Source organism: Gallinula chloropus, assembly GCF_964237585.1.
Source record: "Gallinula chloropus genome assembly, chromosome: Z".
NCBI classification, from domain to species: Eukaryota; Metazoa; Chordata; class Aves; order Gruiformes; family Rallidae; genus Gallinula; species Gallinula chloropus.
The window spans coordinates 42,875,351-42,892,851 of record NC_140089.1 but is presented as its reverse complement, the minus strand read 5'-3'; the positions used below and the strand labels follow the sequence as shown (position 1 = coordinate 42,892,851).

The following is a 17,501-nucleotide window of genomic DNA, read 5'->3' as shown; positions in this document are numbered from 1 at the left end:
TGTATAGGTCTGAAAAGCTGTAAGCACAGATAAGACAGAGTAATGAGAGAAGAACCCTGTACCCCACCAGAAATCCTGTTGATACGCCAAAAGTGGGAGATATAAAAGTGGGAGATACATAAAGCTGTCGAAAAGCAGGACTTGAACATTTTGTCCTGCTGTCTTCTCTGCCACTTTCCATGAGGGATTGTTCTGTTCTCTGCTGGTTCCTAGCCTTATTGTTCTCCTGTTACCCGTGATTTCGCTAATTTGCAGTTATTGACTATCACACTTTCTGATCTGATTTGTCTTCTTGTCTGCATTATTTTAATTTTCTCTCAATGTGGTTGTTTCAGAAATCCGTATCTTTTGTCTCCATTCTGCCTTGCTTCTGTTTTGGTATTTCTTTTGTACTCCTGATGGTGTGTTGCTGTCAGCAAACCTAATTTTACCTTCTAATAGGCAGATAAAATTGATCATGAAAGAAACATTTTTCTTCCATGCCTGTCGCCTTCGTGTTATGCTGCTTGATAATTTGAGTAATAATAAATCTACCTTTTAAAAGGTTTTATCTTGGACTTAAAGGATTTCAAAAATGCTTTACTTGTTAATGAGCTATGTACAAGGACCAGATTTGTGCCTAAATGTGTATACAGATTACGTGCTTTAGACGTGGCAGATGTCCTAGAGTAGCTAACTAAATCTCTCTTCTCATCTATGCTTATATATTAACTATTTATATTTGCAGTAGTATGAAGATAAGAAATTTTGTTACTTTCTTTGTTATGTGAACTTGGTATAATCGTGTACATTAGCTAATATATGGCAACAAACCTAAACCACATTTATAATCAAAATATCTTTCTCTATAGACAGAAATCGCCAAGAGATTGAATACAATTTGTGCACAAGTCATCCCATTTTTGTCTCAGGAAGTAAGTAAAACTCTTCAGCTGTTAAAGTGCAATTATGTTGCTTTTCTGTTTGCAAATTAGCTAGTTCTAAGATGTTAATTTTATCACAATACACAAGTGTAAGGAACATCTGTTATAGCTGAAGTGTGCAAACCCCCTGCTAATTTGGTCTAACAAATCTGAGTTCAAACTAGTGACAATGGCGCAGCCTCGCTCATTGCCTGAGGAGAGTGGGAGTCTGTAAAATATTACCAGTGCAACAAAATGCTTTCATATCTAATCATGGTGATTGCTTATTTGATATTCAGTTGTCAGTGTGAATCTACTGAAATAAGCGTGGTTATCTTGCCTACATAATTTGTATGAAATTTTAGTGTAAAAGGTGAGTAGTTAGCTCAGATGCAAAACACTGTTTAACGTTTACAAACCTGCATCTGGTCTGAATGACTGTGATTGCAGCATATTGTGGGCAGCTGCTGTTACATTTTGAAGGCTGTTATTTCGGATATGCCTTTTCAAATGCTACAGTTGACAAAGAATATTTATAATTCTTTAATTCAGAGAAGCACTAGGATTCTCTGTTTGAAAATCTCAGTAGCTTTTGCTGTGTGGGCACAGTATATAAATGTTAAAATTGACACTGGTGTGAAGCTGACATTATTGTCCTGTCAACTCAATTAGGAACTTATTATTCATTTACCAGAAAATGACTATTTAAGGGGCGTGGGGGAGAGGTGAGCTGGCTGCCTTAAGGGCCCTTGTTTGCTTTTGAGCAGGTTTCAAATAGGGTACTACTACCCTTTGGGGGTGTGTAAGATGTCTTGCAAATGGTAGTCTGAGCTTCTGTAGACAAACTGAATGTTCAGGAATTTACGATCCTGGTTTGGCTCAGTATGATCAATAACATAACACAAATTCCTCCCTATACCTCTTCTTCTTTTAATAGCATCAGCAACAAGTGGCCCAAGCTGTAGAACGTGCCAAACAAGTGACCATGGCTGAACTGAATGCCATCATCGGGGTACGTGGCCTTCCAGGTCTACCTCCTACAGTGTGTATAACTTGCTTTCATATCTTTCTGCTTTGCTATTTTAAAAATAAGCTTAATGTTTTGATATCTAACGCTGTTTTGATGCTTAATGTTGCTGAAGAGTTTGCCTTGATTCACACAGATTTTTAGCAGGGATAAACTTAAAGGGTTTGTCAGAACATCATTTTGTGTGCTTAGTGTAACAAAACTTTTTTTGCAGGAAATATAATGATGAGGAGAGTTGCTTGTTTATTTGTAGGTATTGTATGTCAGTTGATCTAGTTACCTTTGCCTCATGCTTTTTGTGACACTTGAGTTCTTGGAGCCTGTACAACTATTCATTCTCTTTTCTTTCTCTTCCTTGTGAATCTTTCATGAATTTTAAATTAGCAAGCTACTGAAAAGAAACTTCACTTGCTTTTGAAGTAGTATTAATTGTCTGACACAGTGTTCTAATAGCCTTTCACCAAGTATGTGCCTCTAAATATGCTGAAATAAGTTAATACTACTTGCTTGTGACTGGTTGTCAATCACAAGTCATTTGCTTTGTATTAATGAACTTTCTGAACCATACATTCCTTCCACTGCATGAGTTCATTTCCCCCGCCACTAAGTCTAGAATATATCTCATGTTTTCTGCCCTTCCAGACTAAGTGAAAGAAGTAGCCGAAACAAGAACCCGTCCTTTCTGATTTTATTCATATGTGAGCGCCTTGAGCGGATTCAAATTACTCATTTATCAATTTATGTTAATTGCTTGTGAGAAGATGCCCTGCTGGTCTTTATAGTTCCCTCAGACACTTTGTAATGATAATTAGACATGCTGCTGTACGGATTAACAGTGCCATAGTCCAATGACGTCTACAGACAATGGAACCAGTTAATCCATCTGTGCTTAAAATTACATCCCAACTGGAGATGGGAAAAAAAAAGAGTGAGGGAGGATTAAAAGAATGAGCCTCAGCTTGAAAACTCTACTTTCATCAGTTTCTCAATTGCAGATCTGCAGTCGGTTTGCCTGTGGTAAGCTATTGGCAGTCAATTAGGTGAAATAAACTGGGAGGGTGACCTTCATTTCCTTTTAATAGCTTTTCCTCCCTGAAATGGGGAGCTTCAGTGGATTTTCAGCTTAAATTTTATTCAAGCTGCTTTATTACACTTGACAGATTAGCTTTGCATAAACATACCCCCCTCTTCAAATCTGTGCTGTTTTTTCCCTTCGTATCAAATTTTGATTGTTACTTAGTTGATTTGCTAATCACATCTTAGAAACCCACACAATTACATCTGTATTTGTCACAATCTCCTCTATGCTTTGCTTGTGTAATGAATTACTTTATGAATACCTGATTTGATCTTTGAAATACAACACATGTACATTTGTGGTATTTGATTAGCAAAGATTAGAGACCTGTACTTTCTTGCATTTAAAAAAATAAATTACTACTTTAGTATGAAAATTAAATGGAAAACCCTTTTTAATGAACTAGCTTCAAAGAATATTTTATGAAGTAAATGGAAATACGCATTAAAATGCATTTTAAAAACATTCTTGCTGGACTTAGGGTATTGCTACTTGGCCAAACCAAATTTTGCTATCTTAAGCATGATATGTACCTCCTTTTAAAGTGTGTACAATATAGTCTTTAAAAAGCAATAAGACCTACAAGTACCACATGCAATTAAGATTTTTTTTTTTTTTTGTGGGGAGAGGGAAGCTCTATGGAAAGGAGGAATAGGAGCCTCCGACTTTTTGTTCTTTTTTAACTGAGATCTGTCAGAAGAGATGCTGTATCTCCTGAAAGACTTCTGAGTGATGCCATAGAAATCCAAAACTGAATGAGGAAATGAACACATTGGGCACAAAATTTCTTTGACCATGTCGACGCATGCATATACATAATGCTAAAATTAGATGTATGTCACAGCGATCTTTTACAGTCTTAGATGATCAATAATTATCTTGTGTTGCACAATAAGTTTCGTGCTCTGACATATGCTTGATTTTGTTTGAAAGGCATAGTGTGCATCCAGGAAAACCTGAATAGCATAAAATTGGGTTGACAATTCAGTGGACCTTTGCTTCCCCTCACTGAGTACGCAGTGTGTTGAGCCCTCTCCCCAGAGGGGAGGACACATCAGAAGCCTGTCTGTTCCTACAAGCGGCAGCTGCGCTGAGAGTGAGCACAGGCCGGTTTGATAGCAGCTGTCAGTATTGTGCAGGGACCCGACTTAGTGTAAAGAACAATGGAAGGGCCATGCTGTTAAAGTGCAGTGTCTTTCAAGATAAGAAAAGAAATAGTAATTTAACGGTTTAGACACCTATTATGAGCATGAAAGATCATGAAACTTCTTTTCAGAATGCAAATGGGCTGGAGCAATCTGTAACAGTAGAAGATGCAATGAAGTAGCCTCTGGCGTCCTACGACTGAAGAATCTTGTGTATGATAAATTTTGAGGATAGGTGGAAAGTTCAGTTTTTCCTTGTGGATGCTCGTTTGCATAGTTCTTCCTGATTAGGTAAAATCTGCATTTTTGCCAGCATTTGACTCTTCTCCCATCCTCATCCTGCTCCCCTTCTTTTTCTCTTTATGGGCCACTGTTGCCTGACAGTAGATGATTCAGGAGTTTCCCAATTGGCTTGCCCAAGTTAGAGCAATTCTTGTTGCTGCTGGGCAGTCTGTAAATTCTGGAAGGGAACACCACCATCACTTAATGGGAATCACTTTTGAAATACAAGATGACTTTGAACTGTATTTATTTTATACTTATTTTTAAATTTCCATTGAGAAAGTGGAATTTTATTAGGGGACAAACTTTGAGCATAGGCACTCATGGGACCGAGATTTTCTTCAGAGAATTCAGCGACAAAATCAAAAGTCAGGCTTAAGAATTGCTTTATATTAACTGTGTATAAAAGAAAATGCATGAATTGATGCATTTGGAAAAAAAACCAAGTTGTTGGACTCAAGTGAACATGTAAACAGTGCTAATCCTCCATGTTGATTAAAAATTCATACTGCAGGAAAGAGCTGTGGATGATACTTGGCTATTAACAATCACACCTCTGACCTTACACTTTTCCTGCATGTTTTCAGCTGTGGGGTATTAGTGTGGCTAAACAACCTTGCCAAATTTTTAAAAAATATCATCATTTAATATTTATTGTATTAAAGTTGAATGAAGTAGCAATTTTGCTAGATAAATAATAAATGAAACCAAACCCTTTGACATTAAATCTCAGTGTACCTGTTAACTCCTTGGCACTGCTGCAGCTGTAGGCAGTGTCCACATTTGGGGTTAAGGGAGAATCCAGATGATATATGAAAGAATTAGGTAGATTATCATGAGTTAACCCAAAAAAATGGGATATTGGCTTTTTGGGTATCAATGATAAGTCAGAAGTCATGTCAGGAAATAAAAAGAAAAGTTAAATTGCAAAAATTGTTAAATATACTTTCAAATTAATAAACTAAGTGGTTTTAAGACTAGAGTATGATCTGAATGGGAAGTAAAAGCAGCAAACTGGAATATTCTTTTATCACTGCATTTTAGATGTATGGTTTCGATGTGCTGCTGAGCACCCAGGTATGTCTTTATTTTGCCTTTTGAGTTGGGTTGCTAATGGTTCTGTGAAATATGTATCTTTAGGATTGACAGGTCCCTTGAGACAAATTGAGTTGTAGGCCTCTGAGAGACCTCTCCACTGTTCCATGAGGTGATTGGCTAAAGGATTAGCAAGATGTGGGATTATTTTTTCTCTCTTGGCTGTGGTTGCCAGCTATCTCTGGGATTGTAGTGTGTGAAGCTTAAGAGGATGAGGTTAACCTCTTGAGGGTTTATTCTTATGAGTGTGTAGTTAATCCTTAGAAAGCCTATAAATAACTAGGCTGTATGTTTCATTATAAAATAGAAGTACAGACTAGAGCAGAAATGAATGCAGAACTTAGTGCAAAGGAAGAGCTAAGCAGCTGTAGCATTGCTTTAGATCCTCCTCAGCCATGATCTGCATTATGTGCTGAGGAAGGAGAAATTGCCTACTTCTTTGAAATTAAATAAAATGAGATCTAGTGTGTACAAGACACAATGTCCTCACTTTTTACATAAACTAGCTAACCTTAAGTCTGAAATCATTGAACTCTGGCAACATCCTGGGGTTTTCTTCATGTTTTGCTTTTTTTAAATATGTAGAAAAAATAATTACATTCTAGAGTTCTGCCACGGTATGTGCTTTTAGAACACAAAGGCTTCATGTGTGCAAACTCAATTTAAAATGGGTATCAAAGGAAGAAGGTATTTATCAGCATGACAATTAGTATTCTTAAAGTACCAGCCCCCAGATTTTTTACTATCAGTGCCACTGAGTTTTGAGGAAAAATAGGAAAGTGTGTTTTATGTGTACTGGTACTTTGTCCAATTAAAAACAGAAAACCCAGAAGAAGGTGCCACACACACACAATCTGTGCACTCTGGACTGATGGGAGAAATGAGGACCTTGGAGCAGCAGTGTAGAGGAGGATAGTGTCTGAACAAGACAGTAGGTTCCTGGAGAAGAAGGTATTCTCCGTCATTCTGAAGATGGAAAAGTATCATCCAAAATGAAAATGTAACTGAGTTGCAGGCCAGACCTCCCATATCTTTCAGGGTTTCATGTGTGGGTCGATAGAAAAAGCTGTTTCTTGGATATTGTCCAAAAAGAAAGAAATCTTTAGGTTCCTTTCTAATCTAGATCTAATATCTAAGCTGCAAGTCAAAGGTAAGACCAAGTGTATGGTTACAAATTTGTGAAGCTAAACAGGAATGAAAGGGAGATGGGTAAAAAAATACGTGGCTAGCTAGAGTCCAAACCTGAGGATAGGCAGCTGCAGCTGAGAATGCAGAGAGAAGGTAGATGCTACTGAGACCTGTGTGTGAGTTACTAACAGTGAGTTGGTACCACTTTCTACATTACTGCCTGCTGAGCAGATGTTGGGATACAGGATGTGTGTGTTGGATGATGTAGACCTGTAAATTGGCCTGTTTTGCAGCAGAAGACATATGCAAGGGCCGTTGGTTAAGATTACAAAAACAGTGGATCTGGCAACAGCAAACATGAAACCAGAAAAGTCAATGGAGAATGTGCTTTCAGGTAGGGTTAGGTAGGTAGAAGCAGAGGAGATTGAAGAAGAAGATTGAAGAAGAGGCGATTCTTTTTGTGAACTTGGCTCCAAGTGGTTCTGTTAAACAGGCTGGTTTTTAAACAGGAATGGTTTTGGTGGAATAGGAGGGACTAAAGTTGGGTCAAAATGCTGCAACAGTGCAGTCCAAGGCAAGGATTTACTGAAGGTGTGTTCAGGGAGCTTTAATAAATAGAATATGGAAATGCTACCAGAAAGACCAAGTATGGGGTTAGGAATGTGCTTGCTTTTGGAGGTGGTTGAGGCAGAGGACCATATCTACACTCATATATGTATATGCCATTGACAGACAGTGTTAGATTATATAATCTCAGAGGAAATGATTACTTCCTCTATACAGTGATTCAAAGCATCTATCTTGATTGCAGCATATGGAAGCATAATAGTTTTGGAGTTACTGCACTAAAATAAAAGGGGGCAAGCTGAAAAGATGAGCATACCTTCTCTTACATATGTTGGCTTTGCATTCCTATTTGAGGTGAGACTATTGGGGGAATGGGAGTAGATGAAGAGTCAGTGGGAGTAGGAAAGGGCAGAGAGAGTTGCAGAGATATAGGAGGATGCAAGTACTGTAAGTATTAAACATGGGGAATGTGCAAGAAAACACCAACCCACTGTGTTTTTCATGCAGGAAGAGCAAAGCAAAGTCTAGAGACAGGGAGCTGTGTGGGATGACCAGAAGAGAAGGGAGAGCCATTTTCTTTCCTTGTTCTTGCACAGAGCAAGACTAGCACAGCTATTTAGAATAACTTCAAAACGTCTTAAAGATGGAAAAGACACAGTTAGTACAGCAGTTTGCTGTAACTCTTCAATATGCTGAATAGTTTGTATCAGCTGCAGGATTTGTGCTGTCTGGTGACTGCATTAGTTCTTTTTTCAGGGTACTTGCCGATCTGTCAAGGTTGCTCTCTTGTATAACAATTTCCCGAGGACATCCAGTATGCTGGCTAGCTGTAGCTCTCTAAATTGAATACTTACAAGCAGTAGTATTGAGATAGTAAAAGCAAGGATTACCATAAGTGGATTGCTCAAATGTGTGTTAAGAAGTGGTGGTCATTAGGTAGGTGGAGGCTGTTACTGAATGTATAAGAAATTTCTAAGAATCTGGTTTGTGGCTTGGAACACCGTGATAAAAATCAGTGTGATAGTGTTCTGATGACTGTTGTAGTTCTCATTCTTTGGTATCTTTGAAATGTTCTTCGTAGTTAGTGGTAGCTGGGACAAAAAGGTGATAAACATAGTTTAAAATACTGTATTTAGCTTATGGATTTTAATTTACCAAAATGCCTTTCTACTCCATCGTTACTATCTTCATGTTTGGCAAGATAAAGATAGAAATTTCTGGAGACTGAAAAAGCCTGGAAGGAAAAGAAATACTTTTTTCAAGATCAAGTCAGTAATAGCCTCCCTCAACCCTTCTTGCCCTGCCCTCCCCCTCTCCCCCCAGCAGTATATTTAATTTACAAATTGGTGGATGGTAGTTGGTTTTGGCTGCTGTGGCAGCAGGAACCAGCTTTGAAAGTGTTGGGTGGTAGTGGCATGCTAACAGTAGCTAAAAAGGCAAATACATAGATTTGAGGTTAGAAGGTGAGTAATAACAGGAATTTATGGTTGCCCCAGAAAAAAAAAAAAAAAAGTGCTGGCAATTTCTGCAAACCAGAAGCAATGTGTGCTGACAGCTTCATTCTAGAGACTTAAGGCTTGCATCTAAGCTTTCAGAGAAAGCAATGTGTACTTGTCTAAAATTAAAGCAAAGCTTTGTTCTTGAACTGACTGACAGTGATCAGAAGAGTGTAACTGGTTTCAGAAAACCAGCCTTTGTCTTGTTGGGACCAAGAGAATTTATGGTTGTCCTCTGTGGTTTTTAGAATGTGGTTTTGAATTTGTTACTTGCCTTTACAGTCTGGGAAGTCCTTTGGTGAAGACATGTTTTCCTGCGCAAGGATAATTTTTTCCATTTTTACTCTTAATTCTACCCCTCCACTCCCTCCTGTTCTGTGGCATCTGTCCTTTATAAAGGCTTCTCTGATTCTTCCATTGTTGCAGTCTTTTTGTCCAATGTGACTTTGGTTTTCCTGTTTATCCCTTATTTCTTCAGAATTTAGTGTAAGGAAAAACCCCACCAACATTTCTTAACCTAAAGAAAAAAAGACAAGAAAAACACCCACCCCAAACCAGCCATTACTAATACAAAGAGACCGTAAGAACTTGTACTTCTGACTTGTTTTAATTTTCTTTTTTTGCTGCAAACTATTTGAAACTAACTGTTCTTAAGCCAGCCCAGTAATACATATTTTAGAAGTATAAATACCAATTAAAAAGCTCTATAAACTAACACACAGAATGTAATGTTAAACAGTATAGATGTAATAAATACCAAATAGCATGGCATGTAGCATATGCAGTTTGTATCAATATATCAATGATATATTATGATAATAAAATATATCATCATGTATATGTGGTCTGCAAAATGTCATGTGTGTGCACATAGGAGTAAGGCTGTGCTAGCAAATGAACTTCATAGGTTCACGTGCTGCTTATGTTGCCAGTGTAGCTGCTGATACAAGCACAAGCCATGCTTTGATGTGTCCGCACTTGGTACAAGCTACTATGTCTTAGGTTGACTTACAGTGCCTAAAAGCACAGAAGAGGGGAAGAAACTCCTTTTCTGTTGACAAAAGCCCTTATGTGGATACAGCTACATCAGTGGAGTGCTAATGTACCTCGGGGAGAAGATGTCGCTGAACTGGAAGAATTCCATCTGCTGGCAATATCCTGCATCCTCGCCGCAGGGCTCCTCTGGCATGGGACGATCACACAGGCTCTGCAGTGTAGCTAGGCTGCTAGTGCAGATCTGCTCTTAGGGAAGTGCCAGTCATACTGGCAGTGCTATGTAATTATTCCCTCTATGTCAATGGGATGTTAAAAATCTTGCCATTTAACAATTATCACTAAACTTCTGTTAAACAGTTAATTGCTGATCGCTTTAGTGGAAAAACAGCTGATGTGCTCATTCACTGGGTGCAGTGAGAAATCATTTGGGTGGGGTCACCCACATCTGTCATTACTGTTTACAAGAGCCATTTTTTTGAAGAGCTCTGAAGTGTAATGTCTCTTTATCTTTCTAATTCTGTTGTTTGGGCTTGCCCTCCAAAATGCCACAAGGAAGGACAGAGAAATCTAGCTGTTCAAAGTGAGACAGCAAAGCAGAACAAAGATTGGAGTTACTGATCAGCGTAGTGCTAAGGAAAAGATCAAGTGCTTGTTTTCTCCTTGGCAGCCTGTATGTCTGTGATCTGTAATGATTATGTGGGAACTGATCAGAGCTTAATATGCTACACTTGGAAATTACATTTGCTTTTTGCACTACACGGGGAAGCATTGCAGATCTGTTTCTCAGTTCTAGTATAAAGTTAACTACAGTAGTACAATTCAAAAATGCTATCTTGTGAGTTAACAGAAATGCTGTGTGTGTATTTGTAGGTAGACTGGTACTGGGTATGTAATCAAAAATGATAGCAACCTGTATGTCTTCTGTTAAGAGACTTAATTTTCCCCATTTAAAAAAAATCCTTGTAAGATTTCAAACATATTCTAAAATAACTGCTAAAGAATCTGTTTGGTCTTATATAAGAACTTAGAAGAGCTCAAAAAATAATACTCCTGCTGTAGTAATAGAAAATTTTATTTAGAATTTTGCTAGGTAGATACAGGCTTCCATATAACTGATTCGGCACTTGTTGGCTGTTTCAGTTGCCTTCTGTAACCTCTTTGGAGGGGACCTGTGTACATCAGTAGTTTCCTGGCCCCACTGTATTATCTTTCTGTGTTAATTTTTTTTTTTTCTGTGGAATTGTTCTTCTCCTGAACTACACAACCAATTAATAAATACACATGGTTTTGTTTGAGGGAAGTTAGTGTGCCAGCTTCACAACTGCAACTGGGTTTTGCTTGTTTTCTTTAGATAGAGAAGAACTTTTACACTTACAGAGAAAATATATGGGGAATTATGGTTTTAAATGTTCCTGCTAACTTTTCTTACTGGAGCAAGATTAAAGAGTGTAGTTTAACGCAAAGAGGGAAAAAACCCTCATACGCTAGAGCTTAACAGGTTTGGTAACTTATGGCAAAACCGTTTGGCATAAATCTGGAGAGGAAATATATTCAACAGTGAAACAGGTATGCATCAGCGTAAAAGTGTAGTGAGAGCACCAGAGCGTGAAAGTGGTCTTTTTGATCTTCATGATCCTGTTGAATTCAGCTTTGCTTTTCTTATTTTGAGTTTTCTGAAGAACAAAGAGGAGACAAGATGAAACTTGATTCCTTAAAGGATGGTGCTATAGTAGGGGACTAAAAGTGAATTCTGGAGAGAAGTAACACCAGGAGGAAGGCATAGAGTGACCAAATAGAAAAGTAATTAAGAAAGGAAAATAGATAAAAGACTCTAATTGAGAACCATAAACTTCCTGATGTTTTGCAGTGCGTGGAGTACTTTGGACGTGCTGAGGGTCTTGTATCTGTTTTTTTTTTTTTTTTTTAATAATAGATAAGGTTGCAGAAGGGTTTAGTTTGTTAGTGTTCTTATGATTGCTGGAGCAGTGGAATGCAACTTCTCAACCTTACTTCAGTTACCTTAGAGATGAAGTTAATTTGTGAGCAAAGGACTGCTTGGGGAGTGTGTAGCAGGGGAAGCTGCTTTTATCCCGCTACAGCATCAGATTTCTCGTTTATATGAGGCAATTTATGCAACCCCTTACTGCTTCAAAAAAGTTGATGTGCAATTGAGACTTATTAGTGTGGTTTGTGTTGTTTGAACAAGTGGAAATGAACTGTGAAAAACTTTAAAGAGCCTTCTGTTCAGAAATTTAACATTAGCTTAAAGCAGATTCCCATAGAAAATAATAACCAAAAGCAAACTTAAGCTAACTTTCTCATCTTCTTTCGGACTTTGATATTTGCTTTCTGACATCAGTTCTCTGCACAGCAAAAAGTTTGATTTTTTTTTTTTTTTTTCCCTCCATTCTTGTGGGAGTGGAAAATTAATGGTAAGAACCAAAGATGCTATCCTGTGCATCCTTGGCAATAAAGCATGAAAAAGGAACAGGATTTTTCCCATGAGACAGTTGGGTCTTTAAATAATCATGCCACTGCCACATAAATTTTATATGTATGAAATACACGCCTTCAGATAGCTTTTGCCAATACTGTCTTTCTGTGGACTTAAATCTCTATAGTACAATGACATGTCACATGGTTTATAGATGGAATAGGCTAGCTGAAGACACTGTTGCTTTGTTCTGAAGGGACATTGTTGTCCTGTACCCGGGGCACTGTGGCTTGTTCACATAATGGATAGTTTTCAAATAACTTCTGTAGAACTACAAAGCATTCATTTTCAGCTCGCTAGCTTAGAGATGCAGTGGTGGACACTTTCTAGTTTGTTGTGGTATAGTGTAGCTTCCTATCTGTCAGAATAAAATCTGAGCATTTAGAAGAAAAGGAAGTAAGAAAACCAAATGAACCAAAATAAATACAGATGTTTAAAAGGAGTTATAGAGATTATTGAGCAATGATAGTAGTAGCTAACTCTCATTTTTCTAAAACATGTTTGTTTAAACATGGAAAAAAAGTAAGCTGTAAGAATTGCAGAATCACAGAATGCCTGAGTTTAGAAGGGACCCTTGCAGATTATCTCATCCAGCCCTGCTGCTCAAGCAGGACCACCTAGAATCAGTTGTGCGTGACCATGTCTGTGTGTCTTTGGGTATCTCAAAGGATAGAGACCCTGCAGCGTCCCTGGGCAACCTGTGCCAATGCGCAGTCACCCTCACTGTAAAATGAAAAGTGTTCTCTGATGTTCAGGAAGAACTTTCTGTATTTCAGTTTGTGCTTACTCTCTCTTTCCCTGTTGTTCAGCCATCTTATGATCAGCCACAAAGATGATTATAAAGGACAGGAGCATGTTGCATGCGGGGACAGGATGAGAGCTGGAACCATTTAGTCTCCTCTAGGCCTCTCATTATATGCTCTCCAGTATTTCTGTGCTTGCAAGCCCAGGACTGGACATGGGATTCCAGTTATAGCCTGAGCAACGATGAGTAGAGGGGAAGGATCATGTCCCTTGACCTGCTGGAAACACTTTTTCTAATGCAGCCCAGGTTGCCATTCACCTGCTTTGCCACAAGGGCATATTGCCAGCTCCTGTTCAGCTTTGTGTCTGCAGGGACTCCCTCATCCTTTTCTGCAAAGTGCTTTCCATCAGGGTGGCCCCTGAATATGTTGGTGCATGGGATTGTTCCTCCCAGTGCAGGACTTTGCACTAGTTTAACTTCATGAGATTCATGTCAGCCCATTTTTTCCAGGCTGTTTAGGTTCCTGTGAATGGTAACACGGGCATCTGGTGTACCAGCCGCTCCTTCCAGTTCTGTGTCAACAGCAAAAGAAAGCGAACTCAGAGCTTAGTTCTGCAGATTGCTGCTATGGTACTGAAGATTAGGGTTCAAATAGATCAAAAGGAAGTGCCTCACAGGGACTGCTACCATGCTTGTGATTAGTTACTCTAATGGTGATATTATCAAAGATGAGGAAACATCCAACAACAGCGGAGAGGAAACTGAGCTTCTGCAGCTGAAATAATGTTAGAAAATGGAGTAATAAGCACTCCATACTGGGTAGCTCATACATAGATATATATGTCTGTTTACCTATCAAAGAATTATAGAGTGATTTGCATTGGAGGAGGCCTTCAAAGATCAAATGCAACCTCCCAGCCATGGGTAGGGACACCCTCCACTAGACCAGGATGTCCAAAGCCCCATCCAACCTGACCTCAAACACTGCCAAGGAGGGGCAGCCACAGTTCATCTGGTCAGCCCGTGCTTGGGCCTCACCACCCTCATCGTAAAATCTTTCTTCCTAAGTCCAGTGTAAACCTACCCTCTTACAGTTTAAAACCCTTGCCCCATGTCATGTCACTACAGGCCCTGGTAAAAAATCTCCATATGCCTGCTTTTGAAAGGCAGCAGTAAGGTCTCCCCAGAGCCTTCTCTTCTCCAGGCTGAACAAACCCAACTCTCTTATAGGAGAGGTGCTCCAGCTCTCTCTGGTATTTTTTTTTTTTTTTTTTTTGTGGCCCTCCCCTGGACTCGTTTCAACAGCTTTGTCTGTTTCACTATGGATCCCAGAGCTGGTGTAGTATTGTAGTGGGTGGGTGGGGGTCTCATGACAGTAGGGTGTGGGGTTTTTTTTGTTCTTTGTCTGTTTTTAGAATGAGGGAGGGGGCTGGATTTGTCTGTAGCAGAGTCTAGAGTTGCTTCCTCTTTTGTAAGGTTAGATTTGCAGTGTTGGTTTTAAGAATATTTCTAAACAGTGAGGGATAAAGTTATTGCTCGGTTGGCTAGCTGTGTGTGCTCAGTCAGTGGCCCTCATGTTCATTGGCCATAAGCATTTGATATTGACTCTCACTTCCTTCTGTTACTTCAGCAAGCAAAAAACCCAACAAAAACAAACCCTGAAGATTTCCCTTTGGGAAGGGAGAGAATATGTCAATGAAATTGAACTCAGTAATACATGTTTTTCTCTCTTGTCTTTTTGCCTGCTTGAGTTTAATAAAATCACATCTCTTCAGTTTTACAGAAGTTGACGTGAAATAGTGCCCTTTACATTTTGGGTTTCCAAATTACGTTAGTGCTTGAAAGATACATTTTAAGAATACTTCTGTGGAGCTTGGGGGAGTCTGTTGATGGTATTACTGGTGTTAGTGCTGGTAAGATTTTTGAAAATTTTATCTGCTCTCAGTTTTATAAGGGTAAAAGAGAAGACTTATTTTTATGTTTATGACTAGGTATAACCTTTTTTTCCACGTTCATGCCCACTGACTCCTGAATTTTTAATTCAGTGCTTTTTAGCATCATACATGTGTTTGAGAAGAATGCTCTGGCTCTTTAATGCTAGGAATTCAAACCAAGATTTTAAAGTAAGCTGTAGGTGTTGGTGACCACAACAGAACTATTTATGGTGGGAAGTGGGATTGTAGGAGTTCCTACTCTATCTTGATAAGCAAGGAACCTAAAGGAGGCAGATTATTGTTTATGTGTAGGAAGTATGTTTCTCAGAGTCATGCTGTCTCTAGAAGTCTCTGGCAGAGAGATCAAAATTCATTGTAAATTTTGAGTCCAAGTTAAAGAGCTCTTTATAATTGGAACTTGCCTAGGATGTTGGATGTGAAAAACTGTATGCCTTCAAAAGTGCTAGGAAGTGCCTGTTCAGCAAAGTAAGGGCGGTATTGATTTTTGGGTCTTTGGAGTCTATTTAGAGGGATACTGGGGGAAAAAAAAACAGTCAATAGAACCTACATCTAGACAGTACAGTAAGCTGAATTTGCTGTTTCTTTTCTCCCTTTGCAAATATGAAGAACTTCTGTTTTTGCAACAAAAGGGTGGGTGAACTACTGATGCTTTTAAAGTCACTGCTATGGCTAATTATCTCAGTGCAGTCACTTATGTATGCATCATCGCACTCTTCTCTACCTTCTCACTTCCCTCTGAAAGTGGACACAGCCCTTGCTCTGGAAGTAATGATAATAATTGGTAGTAAGACAGACCTGTTACTCATCCTTTTTTGAGCACATTTCTTATGGCAGGTGTCTAGTTTTTAATTAACTGCTAATGAACATGCCTAGTAGACCATGATACTGCTGCCAAATTATTCCATTTTATATCTCACTGCTGCTAAGCTCTTAAAAGGTGACAGAGCAGGCATTAGTGTCTTTGAAGTGACGGGAAAGTGATTATATGCATAAGATAATTGTTTCTAGGATCTACTATGGCAAATGTCTAGTTACTAAATACATCTGGTGAGCGCTGCTGTTATCTGTCTCCCTGGTCTTCAGTTTCTTTCCTTTGTGTGCAGCACATACTCCCTTTCTCCCTTCCAGAAAGAGAACGCAATATACTTTTATCAGTTCAAGTTTTTTAAAATAAAAAAGCATGAACTTCTGGATAGGATCATCTCTATCTGTTTATTAAGGAGAGCTATGAATAGGTAATATGTAAACAATAATTTAATATATTTCAGTCTTAAACAGCAGCGAGCCTTATAGATAATAAGCATTAAGTCATAATATACCTTTGCTGGCTTAAAAGACCACAATCTGTTTTTCAGTTTTAAGACTGTTTAATGTAGTTGGGTTTTTAAGCACCTTTGGGTATCATTTTCCTCTGCTAGCTTCAGTAACCATTTTGGAAAGCTACTAAGACATTATGCAGAGTGATGCATTTCTATTCCTAGCTCTCAGATTCCATCCTTTGTCTTACGCTGGCCATTACTCCCTACGATTTGTGTTCAGGCTCATGAGAGAAAGAGGACACAGCCTTTCTTGTCACATGCTTCCAGTTTCAGGACCTGTTAGAGAGGGTTAATCTGTTCCTCATTTCTGGGACTCTCAAAATACTGTGTGTGTAGGCTACAAAGCAGAGCCAGGAAAATGGTGGGTAACCTGTCCCTAACAGTTTGATTTCTGAAGGTTATAAGCTCTGTCCTTCCTGAAATCATGTGGGTTAACTTGTTTGCTAATTAAACCAAGCAAGAGAGGCATGAATAAAGGGAATCATCGCAAGCTTCCTGAAGGGATATGGACAAGAATGGAAACAATTTAACTTCATTTCCCTGTTTTGATCTTCCCATGCCTACACAGCAAAAGCAGCTAATTTGAGCTCGCTGTTGGAGCAGGGGGGAAGGTTTTTCACCACAAAACCAATTTGGAAGGGACAAATCACTTTTTGTTCTTAGCCAATTGCACGCCACAGCTAGGTAATCCAGTGTAATAGTACAGCTGGGGACACATGAGACCAATGCCATGAATGCAGTACAATGCTGGCTTAGGTGGTAAATGAGGGAGGGAATGACTAAGATACCACCTCTCTGAGAGAGCCATACAAAATATCAGGTTACCTCCTGATTTGAGGAAACATGCTGGAAAAACTACCATAGTCTTGATATAAAGTCCGTGAAGAGAGTCATGTCCTCTTGTTTGTTTAGAGGCTACATCAAAAAAATCAAACCAAATGAAAAACCCAACAACTAAAACTGCTGCAGTAATGTCAGACTTTGCAGTGCTCTGGTGATAGCTCTTCAGTGAAACGAAGTTTCACTAGCAATAGCTGTTTGATTTTGTTGAAGGTGGTGTGCTGCTTTAACTACTCAAATAAAAGTACTTACTAATAATTCCTCCAAAATGCTACTCTTGTGGTTGTTTTAAGTAGATTAAAACAGAAGAACCACCACCTCTCTCTTACCTTACTTTAGAATCATACTGGAGACCTAGCAATGATAGTGATCAGATATACATATTACAGTGAAGACTAGTAAAGCTTTTCATGCCACACATGAAAAGAAATT

At 38.8% G+C, this 17,501-nt stretch overlaps 1 protein-coding gene across 3 annotated transcripts in view; it reads left to right on the top strand.

Annotated features, from left to right (window-relative positions):
• LOC311204039 (transducin-like enhancer protein 1) overlaps window positions 1-17,501 on the top strand; it is a 71,245-nt gene that overhangs the window by 20,796 nt on the left and 32,948 nt on the right. For 2 of the 3 annotated variants that reach the window (XM_084278893.1, XM_084278892.1), the window contains exons 5-6: window positions 852-914; window positions 1,840-1,914. In XM_084278893.1, coding sequence (XP_084135019.1) covers window positions 852-914; window positions 1,840-1,914 — 138 coding nt within the window. Of the gene's footprint in view, window positions 1-851; window positions 915-1,839; window positions 1,945-17,501 lie in introns of all 3 variants that reach the window. The other variant, XM_084278891.1, reaches the window with a different exon arrangement.